Source organism: Larimichthys crocea, chromosome II (assembly GCF_000972845.2).
Source record: "Larimichthys crocea isolate SSNF chromosome II, L_crocea_2.0, whole genome shotgun sequence".
Taxonomy (NCBI): domain Eukaryota; kingdom Metazoa; phylum Chordata; class Actinopteri; family Sciaenidae; genus Larimichthys; species Larimichthys crocea.
Window position 1 is genome coordinate 9601247 of NC_040012.1, and position 21087 is coordinate 9622333.

The window sequence follows — 21087 nt, forward strand, 5'->3', positions numbered from 1 at the left end:
ACACTCACACTCACACACACACAGCTGGTGGTGGTGTGACACTTTTCTCCAAGCTATTCTTCTTAAGTTGTCACTTTGTGTAATGCTGCTGCTGCACTATAATTTCCCAGCTTGGGATAAATAAAGTATATCTATCTATCTATCTATCTATCTATCTATCTATCTATCTATCTATCTATCTATCTATCTATCTATCTATCTATCTATCTATCTATCTATCTAAGACTTTGCCCCCCGAGCAGCTCATCTTAGAGCAGTGGTTCTTAACCTTGTTGGAGGTACCGAACCCCACCAGTTTCATATGCTCATTCACCGAACCCTTCTTTAGTAAAAAATAAAATATGATTTTTTTTTACTGGTGCACAAAATGAACCGTTCATTAACATCACACATCACCTTGTTTAAATAACAAAACCAACACAGTGCATGAACTCACAACAACTTACCTCAGTGTGACTTCTGCTGTTGCCTTTGAGAGACCAGTTCAGATATGTGTGGCTTCACCTTGGCAAGTGCCAGTCTCATGTCATTTTCACAGCAAAGTCTGTTCCTTTTCTTAGTTTTTATGTCCAGCATCCTCAAAAAACGATTGCTCACAAAGATATGTTGTAACAAATGGTATAAAAAATTCCAGGGCGGAGGCTCCACCGAACCCCTGAGACAGACTCACTGAACCCCTAGGGTTCGATCGAACCCAGGTTAAGAACCACTGTCTTAGAGGATATTTATTGACAGATATGACACAAAGCATTACACATATGAGGTGAGAGGTCTGTTTTGGATGAATGGCATCCTCAATGAAAGCAGGCAGAAACCAGATGCCACCAATAATATGTAATGAACTGTTTGTATGGGTGATGCAAAGACAAAAAAGGGAAACATCTCCAAAGCAGATGCACCTTTATTGCCAGTGAGTGCCTTAAAGAGAAAAACAGCAGAGGAGTATGTTTAACTACAGCTCATTAGACACACAGCCACAGGGCAGATTATCTGTATAGATTCCTTCTGTTGTACCTGAAATACAACATTACCCCCAAAGCCTTCAACATATTTGTCTGACAGCATCTGGAGCTCACAAGACTAGTTCTACAGAAAAAAAAAAACACTATATGTGTACCATGTATGTCTGTACTACTTTGCTCACGGCTTTGTAGGATGTGTGACACACCTTGAATGAACCAGTTTCGACTGTGACAAGTGTGCTGTGACACTAGTCAACACGTTATCAGGGTTTTCCCGCTCCACCTCTCCTGCAAACGGTTGTGATGACTGGCAAACAGTCAGGTACATAACATACATAGCACACAGTACAATTTAAAAACAGACTAGCTGTAGACATAAAGAGCTGTAATAAGTGGAGAATGTGAAATATCCACTGACACATTTTTTTTTTGAAGTTGATAGGAAGTTCATGACATCAGTTTCTGTCCTTTATTTTATACATAAACCTCAGCAACGACTTAGTTTAAGAGGTCAAAGGTTTTCCAAATGTAATATTCTAACTTTTGCTGGCCTTCGTGCTGTTTTTAAAACAAATATTAACAGGTCAACCATCTCCCATAATTATACATTACATTTACTGCTGACAGTGGCCAGAAGTGACAGAAGACATGTCAAAGCAACTACAAGCACATAGATATCCTCTCTTTATCACATTCATTGTTTGCTTCCTAGACAAGCAATGCCCAAAGCTCTTTAGCCCAGCACATGAAAGAGGCAGGAGGAAGCAGCTGTATTCATCCTTTATTTAAACTGCTTTGGAGCACCGGCATGTGCCGGGGTAAAATGCTTTGGAGATAGCCCAGTCGTTCATCTTTCCTGCTTAATTTTCATTACACCACTTCATCCTTTAGCCCTTCTTCTCCTCCTCTTCCTCTGGGTTGTAGACGCTGACGGTGAACTCGCCAGCCTCTGTGCCGTACTTGTTCTTGACCAGGAGGGCGTATTTACCAGAGTCCGCCGTGGTGACACTGGCAATTGTGATGCTGGCAAACTTCCCGGCCTCGAACTTGAGTTTGTAGCGGTCATCGGACACCAGCTCCTTGTCGTTCTTCGTCCAGCTCACCTCAGGCACGGGCTCGCCCCAGACATTGCCAGTCAGGTTCAGGGACTAAAGAAAGAAAGAGAGGGTTGCAGGTGGATTACTGTGCGTCATATTAAACTGGAAGGAATGAGACAATGAAAGAAACAGGAAGGTGTGACAAAGAGCTCCACAGGCTATTAACACACTGAATATCTAATTAATTTACCTTTCCCTCTTGGATTGCAACCACATCTGGCAAGCCTCCAATAACACGAGCACGGTCTAAACAAGAAACACAAGAGTGAGCCAGGAAGGAAATGTCAGCCTTCAAAACAGTCAGTCAACCTGTGGAGCATTTGTCTGTTGACAGCAGAATATTCACCCACACTGACTTTCTAACAGGTTTTCCTTCATGAAAACATAATAAAATATTTTATAACTCTATGCGTGAATAACATTTGAAATAAGTTTTGGCTAAAACTTTCATTTCTTCAGTTCCATATTGAAATAGAAATATATTTAATCTTCTGCAAAAGCATTTCCCCGTGAATGAGATCTTGTCTCGTGTATCTTCGAACAATCTATCGAAACTGAAATAGCCTCCATATCCAGAAAAATGTTACATCATTTCACAGAGCGATGTCTCTCGGGAGAACGCAAAGAATAAATAACCACTTACTTCTCTCTGCGATTGCTGCCGCCCTGAGGAAGGAAGCAAGGAGACATACATTGTCAGAAGCATCTTAAAATGGTATCACAGGCAGCCGTACAATGTCAGGAAATGCATTTTTTTAAAATGTGGTTCTAAAGGTGTTCATGAACTACACAGAGTTTATTTTAAGTTTGTGATGATGTTACTATTTATTTGTGTAAACATCCTCTTCAGGCTGGTATATAGACAAAGATCCAGTCAGTTTGTTTACTTACTTGAGCCTTTGGAATTCTTCAAATGCCTCTTGCCATGCTGCACCGGGAAAAAAATAAACTTATTAAAACTTATTATTAAGCACATTACATAAGAAACAAAAATAGCCAAAATCACTGAGGCCTTTTTTTTTTTTTTTTTTTTAAGAAATCTTCCTTGTTTAGCTTCAAAAGTTGCACTCACCCTGACCAGTCAGTTCAAAGGCTCTCTTCAGACCGTCCTTGCCATCAAAGATGTCCATGGTGTATTTGCCCTTGTCCTTCTCAGTGGGCTCATTGATCTTAAGCCAAAGCTGCTCTCCTGTGACTCCAGACTTAACTCTCTCTGAGGCGGCAATCTTAGCATCTCTAACAGAGGAATCACAGAGATTAATTAGTAAGAGACGGTTTACTAAAAATATAGAATGATGCGATCAAGTGGAAACACAAGACTCAAATAGAAAAGTCCCTTTCAAAACTGCACTCAACTATGGAAGAGAAACAAAATATATTAAATATGCAGATGCTATAATAGTTTCTATTTTTACTCACTTATTATAAGTAGGTATAGAAGCACTGTCAACAGAGATTATTTCCGAGCATCACGTGGCTGTAAAACACTGCCATTGGAACGTATTACTTATGCTAAAAGGTAAGAAATAGGCTATTGTAAAAAACAACAATGCCAACATGATGTTTAATAAATTTTCATCCTGCTGTCTTATGAGTTAGAATATGTTTTTTAATCCTTTGTGGTGCCTCATCTTGTCTGTTGTCATACATTTCTGACATTTGTGCTTTCCAAGTGTCTATACTAGGTTTTCTTTCTTTCTGTCACTGATGCTGTTGTTCTTTTGTGTATGTGCTTGGATGTTGTTTTTTGTCTGCTTGCCTGTTTTTGATGAATAACATTGACCTATCGGGGGACTGAAAGTGAGCCTTTTGGCTGTAATCTGGTATTTTATGATGTTGGTCAAATGTTTTATATATAACAGATAATGGCTATTTTAAAATCCATCACATGACAAATTCAAGTTTAGTAACATTTGCATTAAGGGACACAGTTTTAAACAATACTGTGTTGTGTTGTATGTCAGACAGGATATTATATAAAATACGTCAATTATGAAAGTCATTAAGATTTTACACACTTGTGGAGCCAATTAACACGCACGTCCTCGTGGCAATATGTGACCATGGAGTAGAGGATGATGCCGTGTTCAGTACTGACGACTTTGATTCCAGAGGAGGAGTTGGCTGGAGGGAAAAAAAAAATAGTGTTTATCTGCATCTACATATAAAAAGGAACCATGTTGATTTATGGTATATAATTCTGCATAAAATATCTCAGTGTCTAGCTGGCAACAGGGCATGCGGCTGTGGTTTCCTTCACTGTGTGGTACTTAATTTCTGCTTGTTTAGTGTGAAGATCAATGACTCACCAATAACCCTGAACAGCTCATTCATTACAGCCTGGTATCCTGGGAAAAGAGCATGAGTGCAACAATTAACGTCATACTCACTGACTTTACAGGTACTTCACTTTACCACTTGATTTTTTCACTCATAAAATTCCTGAAAGAAACTTTACCTGCATCTGTCATACTGAACTTGCTCTTATCTTTGCCTCTCTCGTCCCTCAGGAAGACCTCGTAAACGCCTATATCGTTCTTGGAGATCTAAAGTTTGAAGTGAAAATATTTTAGTATCCTTGAGAGAATTAAGTCCCTTCTACCTCAAACAAAGGGGAATAAAGTGTAATTCTTGTGACAGATAATAGACAGTCAAACAGCCAGACACAGACTAAACCGAAAAGCAAGCTTTTCTCCCGCCCAGGATGCTGCAGGCGTTAAACGGGAAAACATGAAAAAGGTAAGACTTGAAGGACACATGGAGACATTATAGACGTCAACTTATGGCAGCATAGATTAGGTCCAGACTTTTGCTCTTGGCGGTGGGGGAACGTCCTCTGCAGGTCGCTTTTTTTCTTCTTTTTCTGTCTCTTTCTCCTGCTTAATAACCCACTGTGAATTAGACAGACAAGCCAGTTAATGCAAATGCGAATGACAGGAGTGGCAGTGTCTGCCTCTCCCGAGCTCATGCAATGACACCAACCCTCTCTTTATGAATAATGATTATACAGTTTCAATGTAGAGGTGCCTTGAAACGTCAATATAACCACGCTGGCACTGATGCTGGCCAGAGGAGTTAAATTGATATATGGTGTTAGAAATGAAATGAATTAATCACACAGATAAACCATATACTGTATTTACACTATATAAGCATGTTGAAAAGTACGACCTGTAACTCTATAATATCAAATAAATGATTAGAATTAAATGTAAAAGCTCCTCAATAGAGTCAGTTGTACCCAATATGTCTATTCTGCTTCCCAAGTATGACATGCTGACGTGCTGACACCAGCAGCACTCCAGCGTGACTCTGGGACGAGAATATTTTTATAGGTGTTTCATCATTTATGGTTCTGTGTGTCAGAGAGGGATGGTTGGCAGCGTAGCATCTAGTCTGGGTGTACAATGGAAGCACAGCTGCATCAGAAGCACCGCTTTTAGCTCTTTACTCATAAGCTCACGACTCCTCACAAAGTACGGCCTCCGTCTAATGGGCTGACCTTTCCGATATTAAAGGTCAGCTCGCCGTCTTTCCTCTCGATTTTCTTAGCATCCTCGTCATCCTCTCGAATCTCGATACAGTCCTTAGACCAGGTGATCTCGGTTTCGGGCTTGACATTTCCTATCTGCGGAGAGAAAGAACCCATTTGTGATGCTCCATCTTTTTTAAAAAAAAAATATTAACAGTGGTACAAATGTTGACAGTTACTCTGTTTCTCACCTTGCATTTCAACAGCACATTGCATTCTTCAGTAACAGTGAAGTCAAGGTACTCGACAAAGTGAGGACCTGTGGATAGAATAGAAAATAATTATCAAAACATACTTGTGTATTTAGTCTTAAATTTATGTAATTGAAAAGGAAGCTCTCTTACCTTGTTTCCTGACCCATTCTGCCCTCTCAAATTCTGATTTCTTTTGAAGCGCCCTGAATTCTACACAACAGCAAAGAAAATGTAAATCTCAGAGTCCTTTCAATAAAATCTGAGTTCAGACAGACATTACAAAGTCAGCTGTAGCACGACGCAGACAGGAAAGATAAGGTTGTCTTCTGCTGCCCCTCAGTGGACATGTACATTCACTTCGGCAGCATCTGCAGGTTTGATATACAGATGAATCCATATGTACAACATCATTAAGTAAGCAAAAATGCCCTGAGGTCTTACCATCTCCAATGAGCACCAGGCTGGTTGTACCCTTAGCTTTGCCGTCCACCAGGTTAAAGGTGAACGTTCCCTCATCAGTGACCTCCAGAGAGTCCATAAACATTTCAATGATGCCGGTGGTCTTGTCAAAGTTCATTGTGTATTTCTGGAAGCAAAAAGACCGATCACTTGTAAGAAATGGACACACAGAACACCTGACATGACACCTGAAGAGACTTTTTTTGGACTCTCACCTTTCCCTGAGTGACGATGACATCATTAAAGACATACTCCACTTGGCATGCGGAAGTGCATTTCTCCACTTGAGTCCAGAATCTCACGCGACCCTTCTCGAGCAGCTCCATGGCCATTTGGTTCTTAAAGGGAATAACTGGAGGAACACAGATTTTTTAAAAAGCTCTTGTAGTCCCCACTATACATTCATTCATGTAGCTCTGTAAGTTACCATAGCTTGGAGACTAACTCCAAGTCAAATCTGTGTTTCTAGAAGGGAATTTGTTGTGAACAGCAATGATGGATTATTTTTTAATTCCCAATCGATGTCTAAGCAGTGCCTGTGATGTAGTGGGATATTTACCAGGGAACTTGTGGTCATAGCTGATGTCCAGAAGACGTTTGAGACCTGTCAAGTAACAACATCATCAAGATGGATAAATCTTTTGACCTCTGCAAAATCCTTGAGCATCAAGTTTCACAGGTTTCACAGTTTTTCTTGTTTGACTTTGAGTCTTCTAGAAAACCACATTAATAATGCTGTCAGAAATACTCCATGTCAAGTACAACAACTTTGACAGACATGCACCACTGAATAATTTGTTCAAAACAAACACACATATACCCCAGAGGGTAACAGATTGATGCAGCTGTTGAAACAGTGATAACAGAGTACACACAGTCCTTCAGGCCGTCCTTACACCTTTAGCACTGATGTCACCCATGCAAATAACAAATGAATCAAGTTTCAGGAGCAGAGATGCCAAGACGATGGGCTGACTCACCCTCTTCAGTCAGCGTGTAGCTGGAGGAGATGCCATCAGTGTTTGTGACCACACAGGAGAAGATGCCCAGATCCTCCAGAGAGGGACTGTTGAAGATAGCTCTGGACCTGGAGATGACGACACATGGGGACAACAAGGTATAAGGAAAGAGGAAGAACTTGTTCTGATGTAATATTTTGCAGTGGAGACAACTGTTACATTTGCACACAAGCCTTGAACAAGTCTATTTGGTCCCTGGAAGTCAGATCAGATGTTGGACACTCAAAGGATACTTACTTGCCCTTTTCAGTGACAATAGTCAGGCGGGAGGTGTCTGTGATAGCCTTGTAATTCTTGGACCAAATAAACTGAGAGCCCTCTTTCATCTCAGAGCACTCAAAGACCATAGAGATCACACCATCATCATCAACATCCACATAAATCTCTTTGGTGCCTGAGGGAAGGAGAGTAAATGGTTACAGTGTGCGAGCATCACTAGCATTCCATATTTCAGCTCTTAAACACAAGATTCTGGTTATCACAGTGGTACATATTTAAATATAAGACATTAATTTAGTGCCTATATAAAAAGTGATTTTCCCTACTTTTCCAGACCTGCGTAGGATCACTGAATGTGTGAGTTACATAACAATCACACTCACCAGGGCGAGTCTGGGCCAGGATTGGACCTAAGACTGCTGAGGGCTTTCCAACTCCAGCGAGATTTTGAGCACGCACACGGAAGACGTAGGATGTACCAGCCTTCAGCCCTGTCACCTGAATCAGCACGAGGAGTGGAAGTCAGAGACAGTTAGAAGAACACTCTCCTTTCTACTTCACATGTATATATGACGTGAAGTTACACTCAAACTCCAATTTGACCATCAGATCTCACAGAATAAGCGGCTCTCCATCTTCCTCACCTTCATGTATTTATTCTTGTTGACCTTCTCATGAGCAGCCTTCCAGCCTTCCTCTCCAGCAGAGGTCTCCTTCAGATCCAAATAGTAGCCATTGACAGGAGTACGGCCATTAAACGTAGGTGGCTCCCACAGGATGACGGCGGAGGTGTCACGAACCTCCAGCACGTGAAGACCAATAGGACCACCTATGGGTAAAAATGATAGTTTGAATGATGTGGAAATCATTTCTCAAACAAAACTAAAAGAAAAAATATATATTTAATATATATTAGATAAATACATTTATTACATACACTTAAAAAGTATTTTAAAAAAGCAATTCCACTATTTTTATATATTTTAAATGTAGTGATTGCAGGTTACAAAATCCTCTCTGAAATGTATTCTCCTGATCTCGTGGACTGGCTGTCTATCTGTAACGCATTGTGGCCAATACATAGTGATGTAACCAAGCTGCAACCCCCGTGGCTGTGAAATGAAGCCGATGCAATTCCTCAAATGACCACTTGAGGCTGGATACAGGACAAGTTACTCTATAAGCACCAATATTAAAATGGCCAACTTCACAGCAGAAATAAACATGTTTACAACCTAAAACTACATTGGTTTCTATAGCCAATTTCCCTGTTCATGACAATAAAATGATAAATTGAGCATCAATTTAAAATCAAGTTTGCGATTAATTCTCTGTCTCATATCTGCCGAGCCCGTCATATTGTCCATCATACCTGGCACAGTAATGGTCCACTCCTTGCACTCCAGAGCTGCACTGGGCAGAGAGGCTTTACTCACACCTGCCATGTTCATAGCGCGCACCTGGAACTGGTAGAAGACGTTCTCCTTCAGGTTCTCAGCCTAAAAAAAAACAAATGCAGACGATGAGAAATTATTAAAATGTTTGTTTAGGGTTGGCAAATATGGCAGCTTGACAAAATGCAGTGAATGGATCATGGCGATCATGGAAGTAAAAGATTTTACTTTATAGGTGGTGGTAGTCAATGCCTTGTGGTTCATTTCATGCCACTTTCCAACAACGTCTCCCTTCACAGTCCTGTAGTCCACAAAATATCCCCTGATATCAGCGCCTCCATTTTTAGCAGGGGCAGTCCAGCTCAGGACCATGCAGTCCTTCACTGCCTCCACCAGGGTCACACCGGTGGGCTTTCCAGGGATGGCTACGAAAAAAGTCAACAAGCCTTATTAACATTCGTTGCAAAGTTAAGAAGTGTGTTAAAGAGGATCATTTTCAGATACTGAGACCTTATTTCTTTGTATTTTCCAACATAATCTCACACAGATGCCCTGGCATTAGGCATAAATCTTAGTTGTCATTAGTGTTAAGCTATCCCATTGATTACAAGTGGTACAGTTAAACATGCTACATGCTTTGAAAACACAAGCAACACACTATTTTAGGATCACCGTAATCAATAAAGTACTTACACTCAAGGCCAGAAGCAGGGTAACTTTCACGCTACGAAAATCTCCGAAAGCCAGACGAGACTCTCATTAGGTTCATGCTCTACAGAACACAATGTTTTAGGCTTTATCTTGGCCATGCACCAAGAGGTACTCCTAAAAAAGTTATCAAATAGCAAAAGAGAACTCGAGCAAAAAGAAATGACAGTAAAAAGCATCGTAAAACATTATTTAATTTGTTATTTAATCTTGTTGCTAATAAATGAAAGAATGGGAAACTTAACTTAAAAAAAGAAAAAAAGAAAAACAATGGTGAAATCCAGTGTTAGTGATGATTTTAAGGCAGGCACATGCAAATTTATCAACCAGCAGTCAGTCATGAAACTCAAGATACAAGGTAATTTAGCTGCAAAAGAGGAGATATTTGGCCTTAGACCATCATTTTTAAGAGTAAATGTGAATGTTGGTTAGGAAAAGGACAACAAGTGATGAAAGTTAACAAGGTTCATGAACAATTAAAGATGAGTTAAGAGACTCGGAGGGCAGAGGGCGGAGGGCCATGTGTATGCATGTGTTGAACTATCTGAATTCAAAGCAGGCCTTTCTAGAAAAAAAACATGCTCAGCAATCATTCCCTAGATGAATAAATGTTTAAAAACCGCCGGGAGGATGGAGCAGAGGGAAAGAGTACGGCTTGAAATGCTACAGGCAAAGTGAAGAATGGAGATGTGCTGTGAGGACACTCACCGATGGCAGCTTGCACAACCACAGCTTCAGAACTGGAGGAGCTCTGGCTGTATCCAGCAGCGTTGACTGCCTTGACGCGGAACACGTAGTTTGCACCAGTGGTCAGGCCGTGGCACACAAACCTGAAAACGGTATCAAGGTGTAAAGACTCTCATGTTATCATTGCATGTTGGTTACATCATTTCACGAGTACGAACCAACTAGTAAGAGCTATAAAACTAAATATTGGAGTTTTAGTTACACAAAGGCTTTAGGTTGTACTTTTAGGTAGCACCCCTTCCGATCAACCTTGACTTTACGTATGAAAATACGAATTTATTAGTAATAAAGCACACCCACTGCTCAGTATATAAAAAAATTTAGTAATAAAGCACACCCACTGCTCAGTATATAAAAAAATACACTTTAGTTTAGTCGTTAAAGTATTCCTTGGTCTGCTGTTGTTAGCTAATATTTTTGGGGTATATTTCACTGTGTAACTGACTTTCCAATTTATTGATTTTAAGACTCTTATTTACTCTTTTTTACGTTTACAGTATGTTTTACCAGTCTTTATCATGCAATAATTGTCACTTGGTGTTACAAAAGTAAGAAAAAAAGTTAGATAATCTCTCTGTTACAACTCTGCTACATCAACTATAAGCAAGCTAGTATGCATGCATCCAGTGTGATGAATGATGACAATTAAGGCAATAAAAAAACAAGTCAATTACATTTAGTAGTGTATTCAATTATATTCAACCTAACTATAATCTAAAGCAGCAAGAAATGTTTGCCATATGCTGACAACCATGAGTAAATTGTGTGTACCTTTTCAACTATGTAATCGATTCATCTTTTTAAGCAATGAATACCTTTTGTATTCATAAACCTAGAACAGTCTTTAGCTGCATCTACCTGGTCTGCTTGACAGGTTTGTTGTTGCAAGGCATCCAGACATCGGTGCCCACCACGCTACATTCAATATAGTAGCCCACCAGGTGTACAACATTCTTAGAGGCGGCCCAGAAGACCACCACTGAGGTGTCGGTGTTCCTGGTGGCCACTGGACTGCCAGGAGCTGAGGGCAGGTCTGAAAAGAAACAAATAAGAAATGAGACTTACATGACAAAGAGGGAGTATAATGTATTGGGATCAGACAGAACATAATGTTTCCTGACTTGATGATCTTATGATATAGATTTTAGGTCATCATTGTTAAGCCCTATGCAAGAACTGTCCTGATTAACTGTACAAAATAATATAAATGCAACTCTCACCCAGTTTATCTGCGACCGTGGTCTCTCCTGTGGCTACAGAGGGCTCGCCTACACCAGCGGAGTTGCAGCAGCGCACGCGGAAGTTGTAGGCTTTACCCTCAGCCAGGTCAAACAGGGCAAAGCGGGGAGACTTGACTGGCATACCAGTGTTCACTCTCTGCCAGGTGTCGCTACCTGAAATACACTGTCGACCACAGAGAGCCAGCGACATGTTAGTAAGGCGACAACACATGCTGGCATATTCAAATGATTTGTTTTGTATGTTGAACAGTCCAAAATCCAGAGAAAATAAGCCGTATTTGAGAAGCTACCGTTGAATTATTGGCACTTATGATCTCACTGCTGATTATCAGTAACCACCAGTTTCTGTTAATCAACTAGTCAATCACTGACAAGTTGTTTCAGCACTTCAGTCATTGATTTCTCCTCACCTTCTCAATGTAATACATGACTCCTTCATGACCCCTCTGGACTGGAGGCTTCCAGGCGAGCACCACGTAGCTCTTGGTTGCCTCAGTAACCACAACATCGGTGGGTTCTCCAGGGATAACACCCACTAAGGAGGCAAGAGGAGACTCAAGTAAATTTCAGTACTAATTTCAATGCCTAGACTAAATAGAAATGACAGAGTTTGATGCTGTCATACCAGTGGGATCCTCCTCTGTGAACTTAATCATTCCAGTCCAAGGAGCTGAGGGTCCAGCTATTGGGGAAAATAAAAGAAATACATTTTAAGTGTGCAGTTGTTGGCCTTGTTGCAGTGTGTCAGCAGGACTTTGCAACCATGTCTCTCACCTCTGAGGCGAGCTCTGTCAGAGGGATCCATGGCAACCACGGCCTCGGAGACACGGGATGAACGGCTGACTCCTGCCATGTTCACAGCCCGCACCCTAAAGATGTAAGAACGCCCCTCCACCAGTCCTGTGACAGGGTAGCGAGCGTACTTCACCGGGTTGTCATTACACTGAGCCCAGTGGTGAGTGCCGACCTCACACCTGCCAAGGGAACATTGAATCAGATTTGTGAACACCACAAGTAATGTTTTAATTCAAATATCAGAATAAAACAATCTTAAAGTTATTGAAAAAACATTTGACGGGCGTTGTTTGGGAGGTAGCATATGCCTGTATAAAAGCATTCAAGTAAGTTGGTGCAGAACCACATACTAGTTTGTAGGCAAGCATTAGTGATTTGAATGTAACGCAGGCTGTTACAGGTAGCCAGTGGAGTTTGATGATCAGTTGATATGTGACCTTTCGGTTTGATTTAAGACCAGGCGCGCTGCCGTGTTCGGGATCATCTGAAAGGGTTTAACTGTGCATGCTGGGAGGCCTGTCAGGACGGCGCTACGGTAATCGAGCTGCGAGATGACCACAGCCTGTCTCAGGAGTTGGGTGGCATGTTGAGTCAGGCCTGATTTTTTCTTATGTTTTCTGTCAAGATGTCAGTTTGTTGGAAATCTAGTGGAATTTGTGCTAGTGCCACATGTCTGCAGAATTAGTTATTTTAGACAGAGACAGCACAAATAGGAGCAGATTTACTGATTGTATCACCAAAGTAATCGGTGAATATTAATTACATTTCTAACAAACATTTTAAATTAACAACAAAGAGTGAGCTGACCAACCTGTCGATGTAATATCCGAGGATGGAGCTGCTGCCCTCCACCGCTGGCTGCTTCCAGGTAACCACCACATAGTCCTTGTTGGCATCATGACAGCGCACATCCAGAGGGGCCACAGGAACCCCCTCCACCTCCACTTCAGAATCTGGCATAGCAAGACACACACACACATACATACACATGCACTTGTGAGTAGTGCTGTTTCTAAATCAGGCTGATCTCCATTACATGCTCAGTTTCCACTTTCTGACCTACTTGCACCTTTACAGTACCAGCATGTGTGGCAGGACAGCAGCTTGCTATGACAGATTACTTCATATCTTGGTAACATTCAAGGGGATTCTGAAGATTCCCTCTTCATGCATAAGCCTGATGATTTTTTTATGTTGGATCACACTGCCTATGGAGACTTTACCAACATGCAGACAGATATAGAAGCAACATTCCTGGGAGGAAACCAGACACCTCAGAGTGAGCGGTGCGTCACTTAAAGACACAGCAGAATTGAATGCTTCCCTAACAAGTTTGTGTGTGTGGTGAGCTTTAATATGTTGCTTTACTTTTTACATAATGTTGGACAATTCAGTGCAGACACGAGGGCAAGAGTCTGTCTTTTTCTGCAATAAAATCAAAGCTTCAGCTGAAAAACACCTTACCTCTGACAAACACGTAGGCAGAGTAGGTGTCAAAGCCAGATTTGGTGTTGACGCGCAGGGTGTACATGCCCTCATCTTCCTTGTTGAGGTGGACAAGGGTGAGTGTGGCACGTTCTCCAGACCAGTGGGTGTGAATCCATTTAGAGGGCTTCAAGGGGACAGCTAATGGGAGAAGTCATAAACAAAAGATATCTAATTGGATACATATAGAGGATTAATTAGACAGTAGTTATAAAAGGGAAGCTAATGCACTATTTCTGTTTTATTTTTCTACTTACAGTTTCTGTACCAGACTACATCAGGCTGGTATTTTTTCACAGTGGGATAAATGATGACAGTGCAGCCCAGACTCAGAGTCTCGCCTTCACTGCCAAAGGCTACTTCGAATTTGTCAATGATGGTTGTTCGAAAGGTAACACCATGCTCAGGGCAGAAACCATCTGCAGAAGAGGAATTAAAAAAACATTGAAAAACACATTGGAGCTGCGTTCGCCGACTTTTTGAACACAGTGCAACAAGCCATTGAGAAAACTTTATTACACACCCAAAATACATGGTCATTCATTTGAAGTTGTGTTTTATCCACCATCCATTACCTCTCAGTTTTTGGTCTCCACTAACTCCTGATTTAAAATATCTGGCTCTTCAGCTAAATCCTAAACGGTTCTCCTCGTCAGTCGCTAACTTTGTCTGCCTGTCGTAATATGTTGAGCAGATGTACAGTGTTTTTCTTTAGCTTCCTGTTGTAGCCAGTATATGGGGTAGATCAGAAACAATGGCTGAAAGACCCAATCTTTCTTAAACACAACCAATCTCAATCATTTTCATCAGTGCAGCTTTAATGTTTTATTCTTTGTCTTATGTAGAGGACCTTAAATCCTCTGTGTATCATAAATATGAATGGTAAAAACACATTAAGTTGCCTGGCCTTACTTAAAAACTAAACTAAACTAAATTATTTAAAGTGTCTTACGTGGTTTAGGATCAAGTGGGCCTGCTTCCTCGCCATCCTGGAACCCTGTGAAGAAATATATCGTTCAGATATGACACAATGAGGGCACAAAAATCATTTTTCATTTGAGCATTTAGGACTTTCCTCCAAACATGTTCTACTAAAGCCACACCCTGAAAACTAGACACAACTGTCAGACCACGTTATCTCTATTTTAAACTTTGACCTCCAGCCCAAGGAGACAGGAGCTGCTGCAGAGGACAGCAGTAGGGTAAACATTTTGTACTACATTGGCATTTGCAAGTGAGTCAGTAAGTCAGTAAGTCATCATTTCAGGTTAAAAAAGTTCAAACAACAATGCAAGAACAAACAGGTACCTACTTTTAACAACAACAGTAGCCACAGAAGAAGATTCCCCTTTCACGTTGAGGACAGAGGCGCGATACTGAGCAGTGTCTAAGAAATCACAGCTGAAAATACAACGTGCCGACATGGTGAATTACCAGCACCACATTGGCAGAATATTTTCATAACATAAAAACACTCAGTTTGGGGTAATGTGTATTTTGGGCACATCTCATTAATTCTAACTGAGGCCATGCAGTGTGAGCTTAATGATTACCTACTTCTTGATCTCCAGGGAGTGCATGTTGTAATTGCTCTCGGCTGTGTACTTGTCGGGGTGGGCTTTGGCATCAATGAGCACATTGTTTTTGTACCTTGAAGACAGCAGAAAGACAGCTGGTTTATTTTTACCCTCGTCTTCAGAGTCTGTAATTGCAGAGGAGTGGGTGTGTGTGTGTGTGTGTGTGTGTGTGTGTGCGACTGTGGAAAATAGATCTGCCTGATGACGAGAGTTTTGGATGGAAACTTCTCTATGACACACACATGACTGATTGCTCTCATCAGCTTTTTTTTTTCTCTTCTTGTGACTCAGAAAGGTTTGGGAATGGTGAGTTTGAAGGATATCTCACCAGGCAATCCTGGGTTTAGGCCAACCAGCCACAGTGCAGTGCAGCTTGAGATTCTTGCCCTCCCAGACAGTCTGTCCACGGGGCTTGATGATAAACTCTGGAGGGTGTGTCAGGCTGTCTGGGTTCATTTTCTTACGGAACTCTGTCCACTCGTCAATCTACAGCATAACAAAGTGAAGCATACAGCACATTTGTAGGCTTGTATGTGAGAGATTATCTGAAATTGAACCACAATCCACAGCTGAATGAAAGGGATTTACCGTCCTGCTCAGTTGCATGCGCTCGGCAGATTCCCTGATATGAGTTGTTCTGGTTTTCTTCTCCACTCTGACATGCATGGCCTCCTTGGCCTCCCTGACAAACAGGTTCCTCATGGCCACATAGTTAATCCCCTCCTCTGTAACATCCTCCTCCTGGGACTCCATCAGACCGCGAACAACATCATGACTGGTGACGGGGGAAAAAAACACGTAAGAGCAGTTTACAGTGAATATAATAATAATAAAAATGTACATCATCTATGGTATTGATAACTTTGTATTTAGGAATATCAATCAATCAGTTTTGTGTTTTGCAGAGTCCTCACTCACTTGGCTCTGAACACCGGAATGACGTAGCCGATAACTTCTTTGTCCGTGTCCATTGCCAGGTAGGTGCGTTTGGCTCTCTTAGGTAGTGGGCTCAGTTTAAACACCTCCTGCCCCTTCTTTGTCTTCACAACAGTCTCCTGCCCCTTCTTTGTCTTCACAACAGTCTTCTGGCTTCAAGGTGAGATACAATAATCACAACATAATGAGGCATTTCAAAACAGAGCTTATTTACTACAGAACAGCCTCAAAGGATAAGGCTTAATGTATTCAATGCTTTTCTTGTACTTATAATACTAATTTGTGGAAACGATGGAGTGCACCATTATCTGTATCTGTGCTACGAGTGGGCCTGGCTTACATTGAATGGGGGTGTGAATAATCTGAAGAACTATTTATTATAAACATTGCTATATTTATTGTATTTGTTTATTATAAAATGAATATAGTTTCAGGAATTTATTGAGGCCTTTTTATGGATAAAACTATATATTTTGGCCCATTTTCAAAGAAGTTGTGCCATACACAGTCATTTAGTTTTTGTTGGCACTAACATAATTACTGCCACTGTTATCCACTGATTGGATATACCTTCTAACTAACTAATCTTTTAACACTCTCACAGTGTAAGCAGATAACACAAACCCAGCTAATTCTGATACTAATTGTTTAACTCGTTTAGTTCCAAATAAAGATGAACTTTTGAACTTGAACCTGTAAAAAAAAAAAAGACAGGCAGCACAGGACATTACACCTCTACGGTACATGCCACATTGGTTCATAATGACAAAAAGGAGATAAAAGATACCTAAAAGAAGGAATGCAAAGCTGATAATGACAAAAATCCACCAACCACCATCAGCATGAACCAGACTGCTGCAAGTGTGCTAGTTACATAAAGACACATTCAGAATATGATTTAGTCCAGTTGCTCTGAAAATGAAGATGTATTTCTGTCCAACCTGCAGGACCCTGACCCATATTACACTCTGACTCATTTACGCTTTTCTCAGCTGGGTATATAAATGTAGCCAGAACGGGTGGATATTCAGCATGAGGGAACAGGTTCATTTTAAAGCCCTGCTTCCATTCATAATCGCTGTCAAGTCTGCCCTAGTCTATCCATTTGGCCCAGAGGAGAAGCCGCACAACGTGGCTTTGATAAACTCTATTCCACGCTGGCGAGACGGGATCAAGTCGATGGAAAGAGCTGAGCGCACAGCAGAGACAGACAGATGGTGAGAGTCTCCAAAGATTTCTGCAGAGACGAGAAACTTTTTTTTTTTTTTTTTTTTTCTGCTGACTCACCAGGTGTGTTGAAGGGATGACTTTGGTTCATTGTATAAGAAAGTCAAAAGGTATAAAAAGTTTTACTGCCGATATATAAAGAATTTAAATCTTTCAGTCTGAAAAGCGACAGTATGTGTCAATCTTAAGATTTAAATAATAAAAGTACAAATTTATATGCATGTGTTTATGCAACCAATAAAATTAAATAGAAACAATGATCAATAGATCTAGTGCACATCTTTAAGGGGAATAACAAAAGTCAGCTTGAATAAATATGGATAATAGCTCAAGAGTTATTAACTGTCAAAGGTCTGTGGGAGCCGGTGTACACAATTTCATGACTTCCATACTGTCACTTTACAGTTGGCCTAATGGCATCGTCTCATGTCCTGTCTACAGAAATAGCTCGGCCGTCCATGAATATATCTGGCAGCACTTCACTACAGCTGAAATTCCTTCCCTGACCCCTTTTAGAAAGCTATCATGGTTCCAACATGTACACTGAGCCCTGCAGCTCGAAGGACAAAGAAACTCGGACCATGTAGCACAATGGAACATACATAATACATACAGACTTACGCTTGTACCAGACTTTCAGAACGCTTTGATCGAGCTTCATTGAGTTTAACACAGAACTTCAACTTCAAGTGAGCTTTCTACTGTCTCTCCATAACAGTTATTTTCATTATTGGCTAATCTGCCAGTTATTTTCTTAATTAAATGAACTGTTTTGGCATTTTTGGTAGTTAATTAAATATCATTCAACAAATCTTCACATTGGAAACAAATGTTTTCTTGAAAAAGTAACTTAAAATTAAATCAAAATTGTTTCTGATCAATGTTGATCAACTTTAAATTAACTGACTAATTGCTTCAACGCATTCTTGTAATTGTGTTATTGTATTCACTGGGATTTGTATTGCTGTATTTTAATATACTGATAGTTTGGAAAAATGGAAAAAATAAAGTACACAAACAGAATGTGCTCTATCTGTCATATATATAAGCACATTACCGTTGCTGTGTAGATTCCCAGAGCTGTAGACTCAAGACTTGAAACTTGGACTAGACCCAGAGTTAAGTAATAAAAATGAGGACCGAAACCTTGACTTGGACTTGACCACTTTGAGACTTTCGGGTCTCAGGTTTTGACCTGGTAAAATCCTTGAACAATAAAAAATAACTACGTCAGTGTGCACACACAGACCTTGCATAGCCTCACAGCTTGAATATTCAATTGTCAGGCCTTTTCATCGAATTGACTCGCTTTAAGCTTTGTACAAACACAATTAACACAGCTTTGAAAAGACAAGCTGGTATTGATCAGCACTCAGAGGCCTGAGAGATTTATATCCTGGTTTGTAATTTGCATATAAAAGACCCAGAAGATCTTAAAAAAAAACAAGCTGTTCTGTAACAGCCTTAGAGAGAAAGGTACGTGTCCTTGTAAATATATGAAACCCTGACATCATTAAAAGATGAACACCTCTGAGCAGATGAAGACGAGCAGAGAGACAGCACCCACTCTCCATGAAAACACACTTTGAACTGCATGTCTTTTCTCTCTCCTGCTGCTGAACACACTTCACAACGGACCCAAAGTACAGTGTTGAATATTTGAAAGAGGTCTGCTTGAATGCATTCACCACCTCTGGGGTCTACAGAAGTGACAGGTTACATTCACCGAACCTTCACAGTTTTCAAATATCAACCATCGCAAGTATTTTGGACCTTGCGCTTGTGTCACTCCCATCCTCTCTTACCGACGGCTGGTGGTCTCGGTGGTCTTGAGAGCCGAGAACGCCTGCTGGCTAACAGACGACTTGGTGCTGAGGTGATAGCTGCTCTCATAGTGATGCTGCTGCTGTTCCTGCCGCTGATGCTGCAGCTTCTGCACCACTTGTACTGATCCTGACATCCTGAAGGCCACTCCGCCAACTTATTATATCAGACTTTACTTTCCAGCTCTGTAAACCAATCTCATTGTTATTATTACAGATTTCTGAATTGTGGGGGGTTAGTTTGGAGCATGAGATGGCGATTAGGTATTAAGGATGGTGGTTGTTAAGGTGATGTCGTGATTTTTGTCTTGCGTGAGCAACTAAAGCGCCAGCTCTGGTTAAGATCTAGTTCTACTAGAAGCAACAGGGAGGGAATAAACAGCGGCAGCATCGATGTCTCAGCACTCTACCTCTTGGTTTTGTGTCTTCAAGGATAATTTGAGAATTTGAACCTCCACAGGTGGAATGGAAAACAAAATGTGGTGTGATGTTATCAGATCTGGTAATTATCCAGTGGCTGATGGTTGCATTTGGGAATATCTTAAATATTTTGAGGCTTTGGGTCAATCAGTAACAGATATAACAGGTACTGAGGCTGCAACTAATGATTATGTTAATTAACACCTGGACTATTTTAAATTAATAATTAATAATGGTTTTTAAATAGTAAATGGCCTAAAGCCAATGTTGACATATTCAAACTGCTTGTTTTGTTCGACCAAAAGCCCCAAACTATTCAGCTGTCATAAAAAACAAGCACTTTTTCCACATCTACATAGCTGGAACCAGTGATTCTTTTTGCATTTTTGTTTTATTGAATTGTTTATTGAGGTTGTTGGATTAATTTTTAAACAGTCAATGAATCATGTCAGCACTGCGAGTTATACAGCTTAAAAACATGAGCCCAATGGGCCCTGTGGGCCCGGCCTATGTCCAGTTTAATAGTCATAGGCATTATGTAACCACAGATAAACGAGGTAAATATAAAATTTTGAGACAAATGTATTTTATGATAGTTATGTCCTTGAACAACACCTGCTAAAGTCTTCATTTGTGAAGAGGTACAAACCGTAAACTGAACTGCAGGTCATGAAGGCACAGAGTGCATGAAGAGAACATCTGAGTCATGAAAACTTTTTGATTGTTTGAGCATAACCAAGAAGTTTTCCAAGAAGTTTTCCAAGAAGTTTTCATCTTTTAGGATGAAATTTCACTTCAGTGACACATGCAGTCTAATCTAGGACACAGTAGCCAGAAAGAACAAAACCTGGTTAGTATAAGGGACAATATCTGAATTAAAGCACATGATTAAACCAAAATAAAATCAATAAAGTGGTTAAAAAAGGCCTCAGGCCTTATTGAGTCAGGCTTTAAAAAAAAAACTCAGTGTGACATAAGCCAGTAGAGGAATTACTCAGCATTAGAGACAGACTTATTAATAGAGAAAAAAATATTTTATATGTCACTCACCACAACTAAGAATTCAACCAATCCACAAGAGTTGAAAATGAGAGAAAAGGTGTGCTATTCCAAAAAAGTAGCTAAAGGAAGCCCAGGTCCAGGCAAAGCAGCAGGGTGAGGGGCAGTGGACAGGACGGCAGTCCACAGAACAAAAATAATGCTGCCACTCGGCAGAATGCACAAGACACCGTCAGGACCTTTTAAGGCTGGG

General features: G+C 40.7%; 1 protein-coding gene across 3 annotated transcripts; it reads right to left on the bottom strand.

Annotated features, from left to right (window-relative positions):
• Window positions 1–883: 883 nt before the first annotated feature.
• Window positions 884–21066, bottom strand: myom1a (myomesin 1a (skelemin)). Of its 3 annotated transcripts, XM_010739948.3 has the most exons (38): window positions 20886–21065; window positions 19398–19601; window positions 16348–16518; window positions 16018–16204; window positions 15758–15915; window positions 15410–15502; window positions 15165–15253; window positions 14805–14849; window positions 14110–14271; window positions 13832–13993; window positions 13179–13320; window positions 12347–12546; window positions 12198–12254; window positions 11983–12107; window positions 11552–11735; window positions 11190–11364; window positions 10293–10414; window positions 9105–9301; window positions 8855–8981; window positions 8127–8311; window positions 7866–7980; window positions 7501–7657; window positions 7225–7331; window positions 6804–6848; window positions 6460–6596; window positions 6227–6371; window positions 5936–5995; window positions 5783–5850; window positions 5562–5687; window positions 4867–4950; window positions 4518–4605; window positions 4369–4407; window positions 4078–4183; window positions 3132–3295; window positions 2951–2987; window positions 2703–2725; window positions 2250–2305; window positions 884–2110 (listed from the first exon to the last, which is right to left on the bottom strand). In XM_010739948.3, exons 2-38 carry the CDS (start codon window positions 19550–19552, stop codon window positions 1850–1852), a joined length of 4554 nt encoding a protein of 1517 aa, XP_010738250.3. In that variant the 5' UTR covers window positions 19553–19601; window positions 20886–21065; the 3' UTR covers window positions 884–1849. The 3 variants fall into 3 exon arrangements, with proteins under 3 accessions (XP_010738250.3, XP_010738252.3, XP_010738251.3); XM_010739950.3 differs by lacking the exon at window positions 19398–19601 and having other exon boundaries at window positions 20886–21066; XM_010739949.3 differs by lacking the exon at window positions 4867–4950 and having other exon boundaries at window positions 20886–21064.
• Between the last annotated feature and the right edge of the window lie 21 nt (window positions 21067–21087).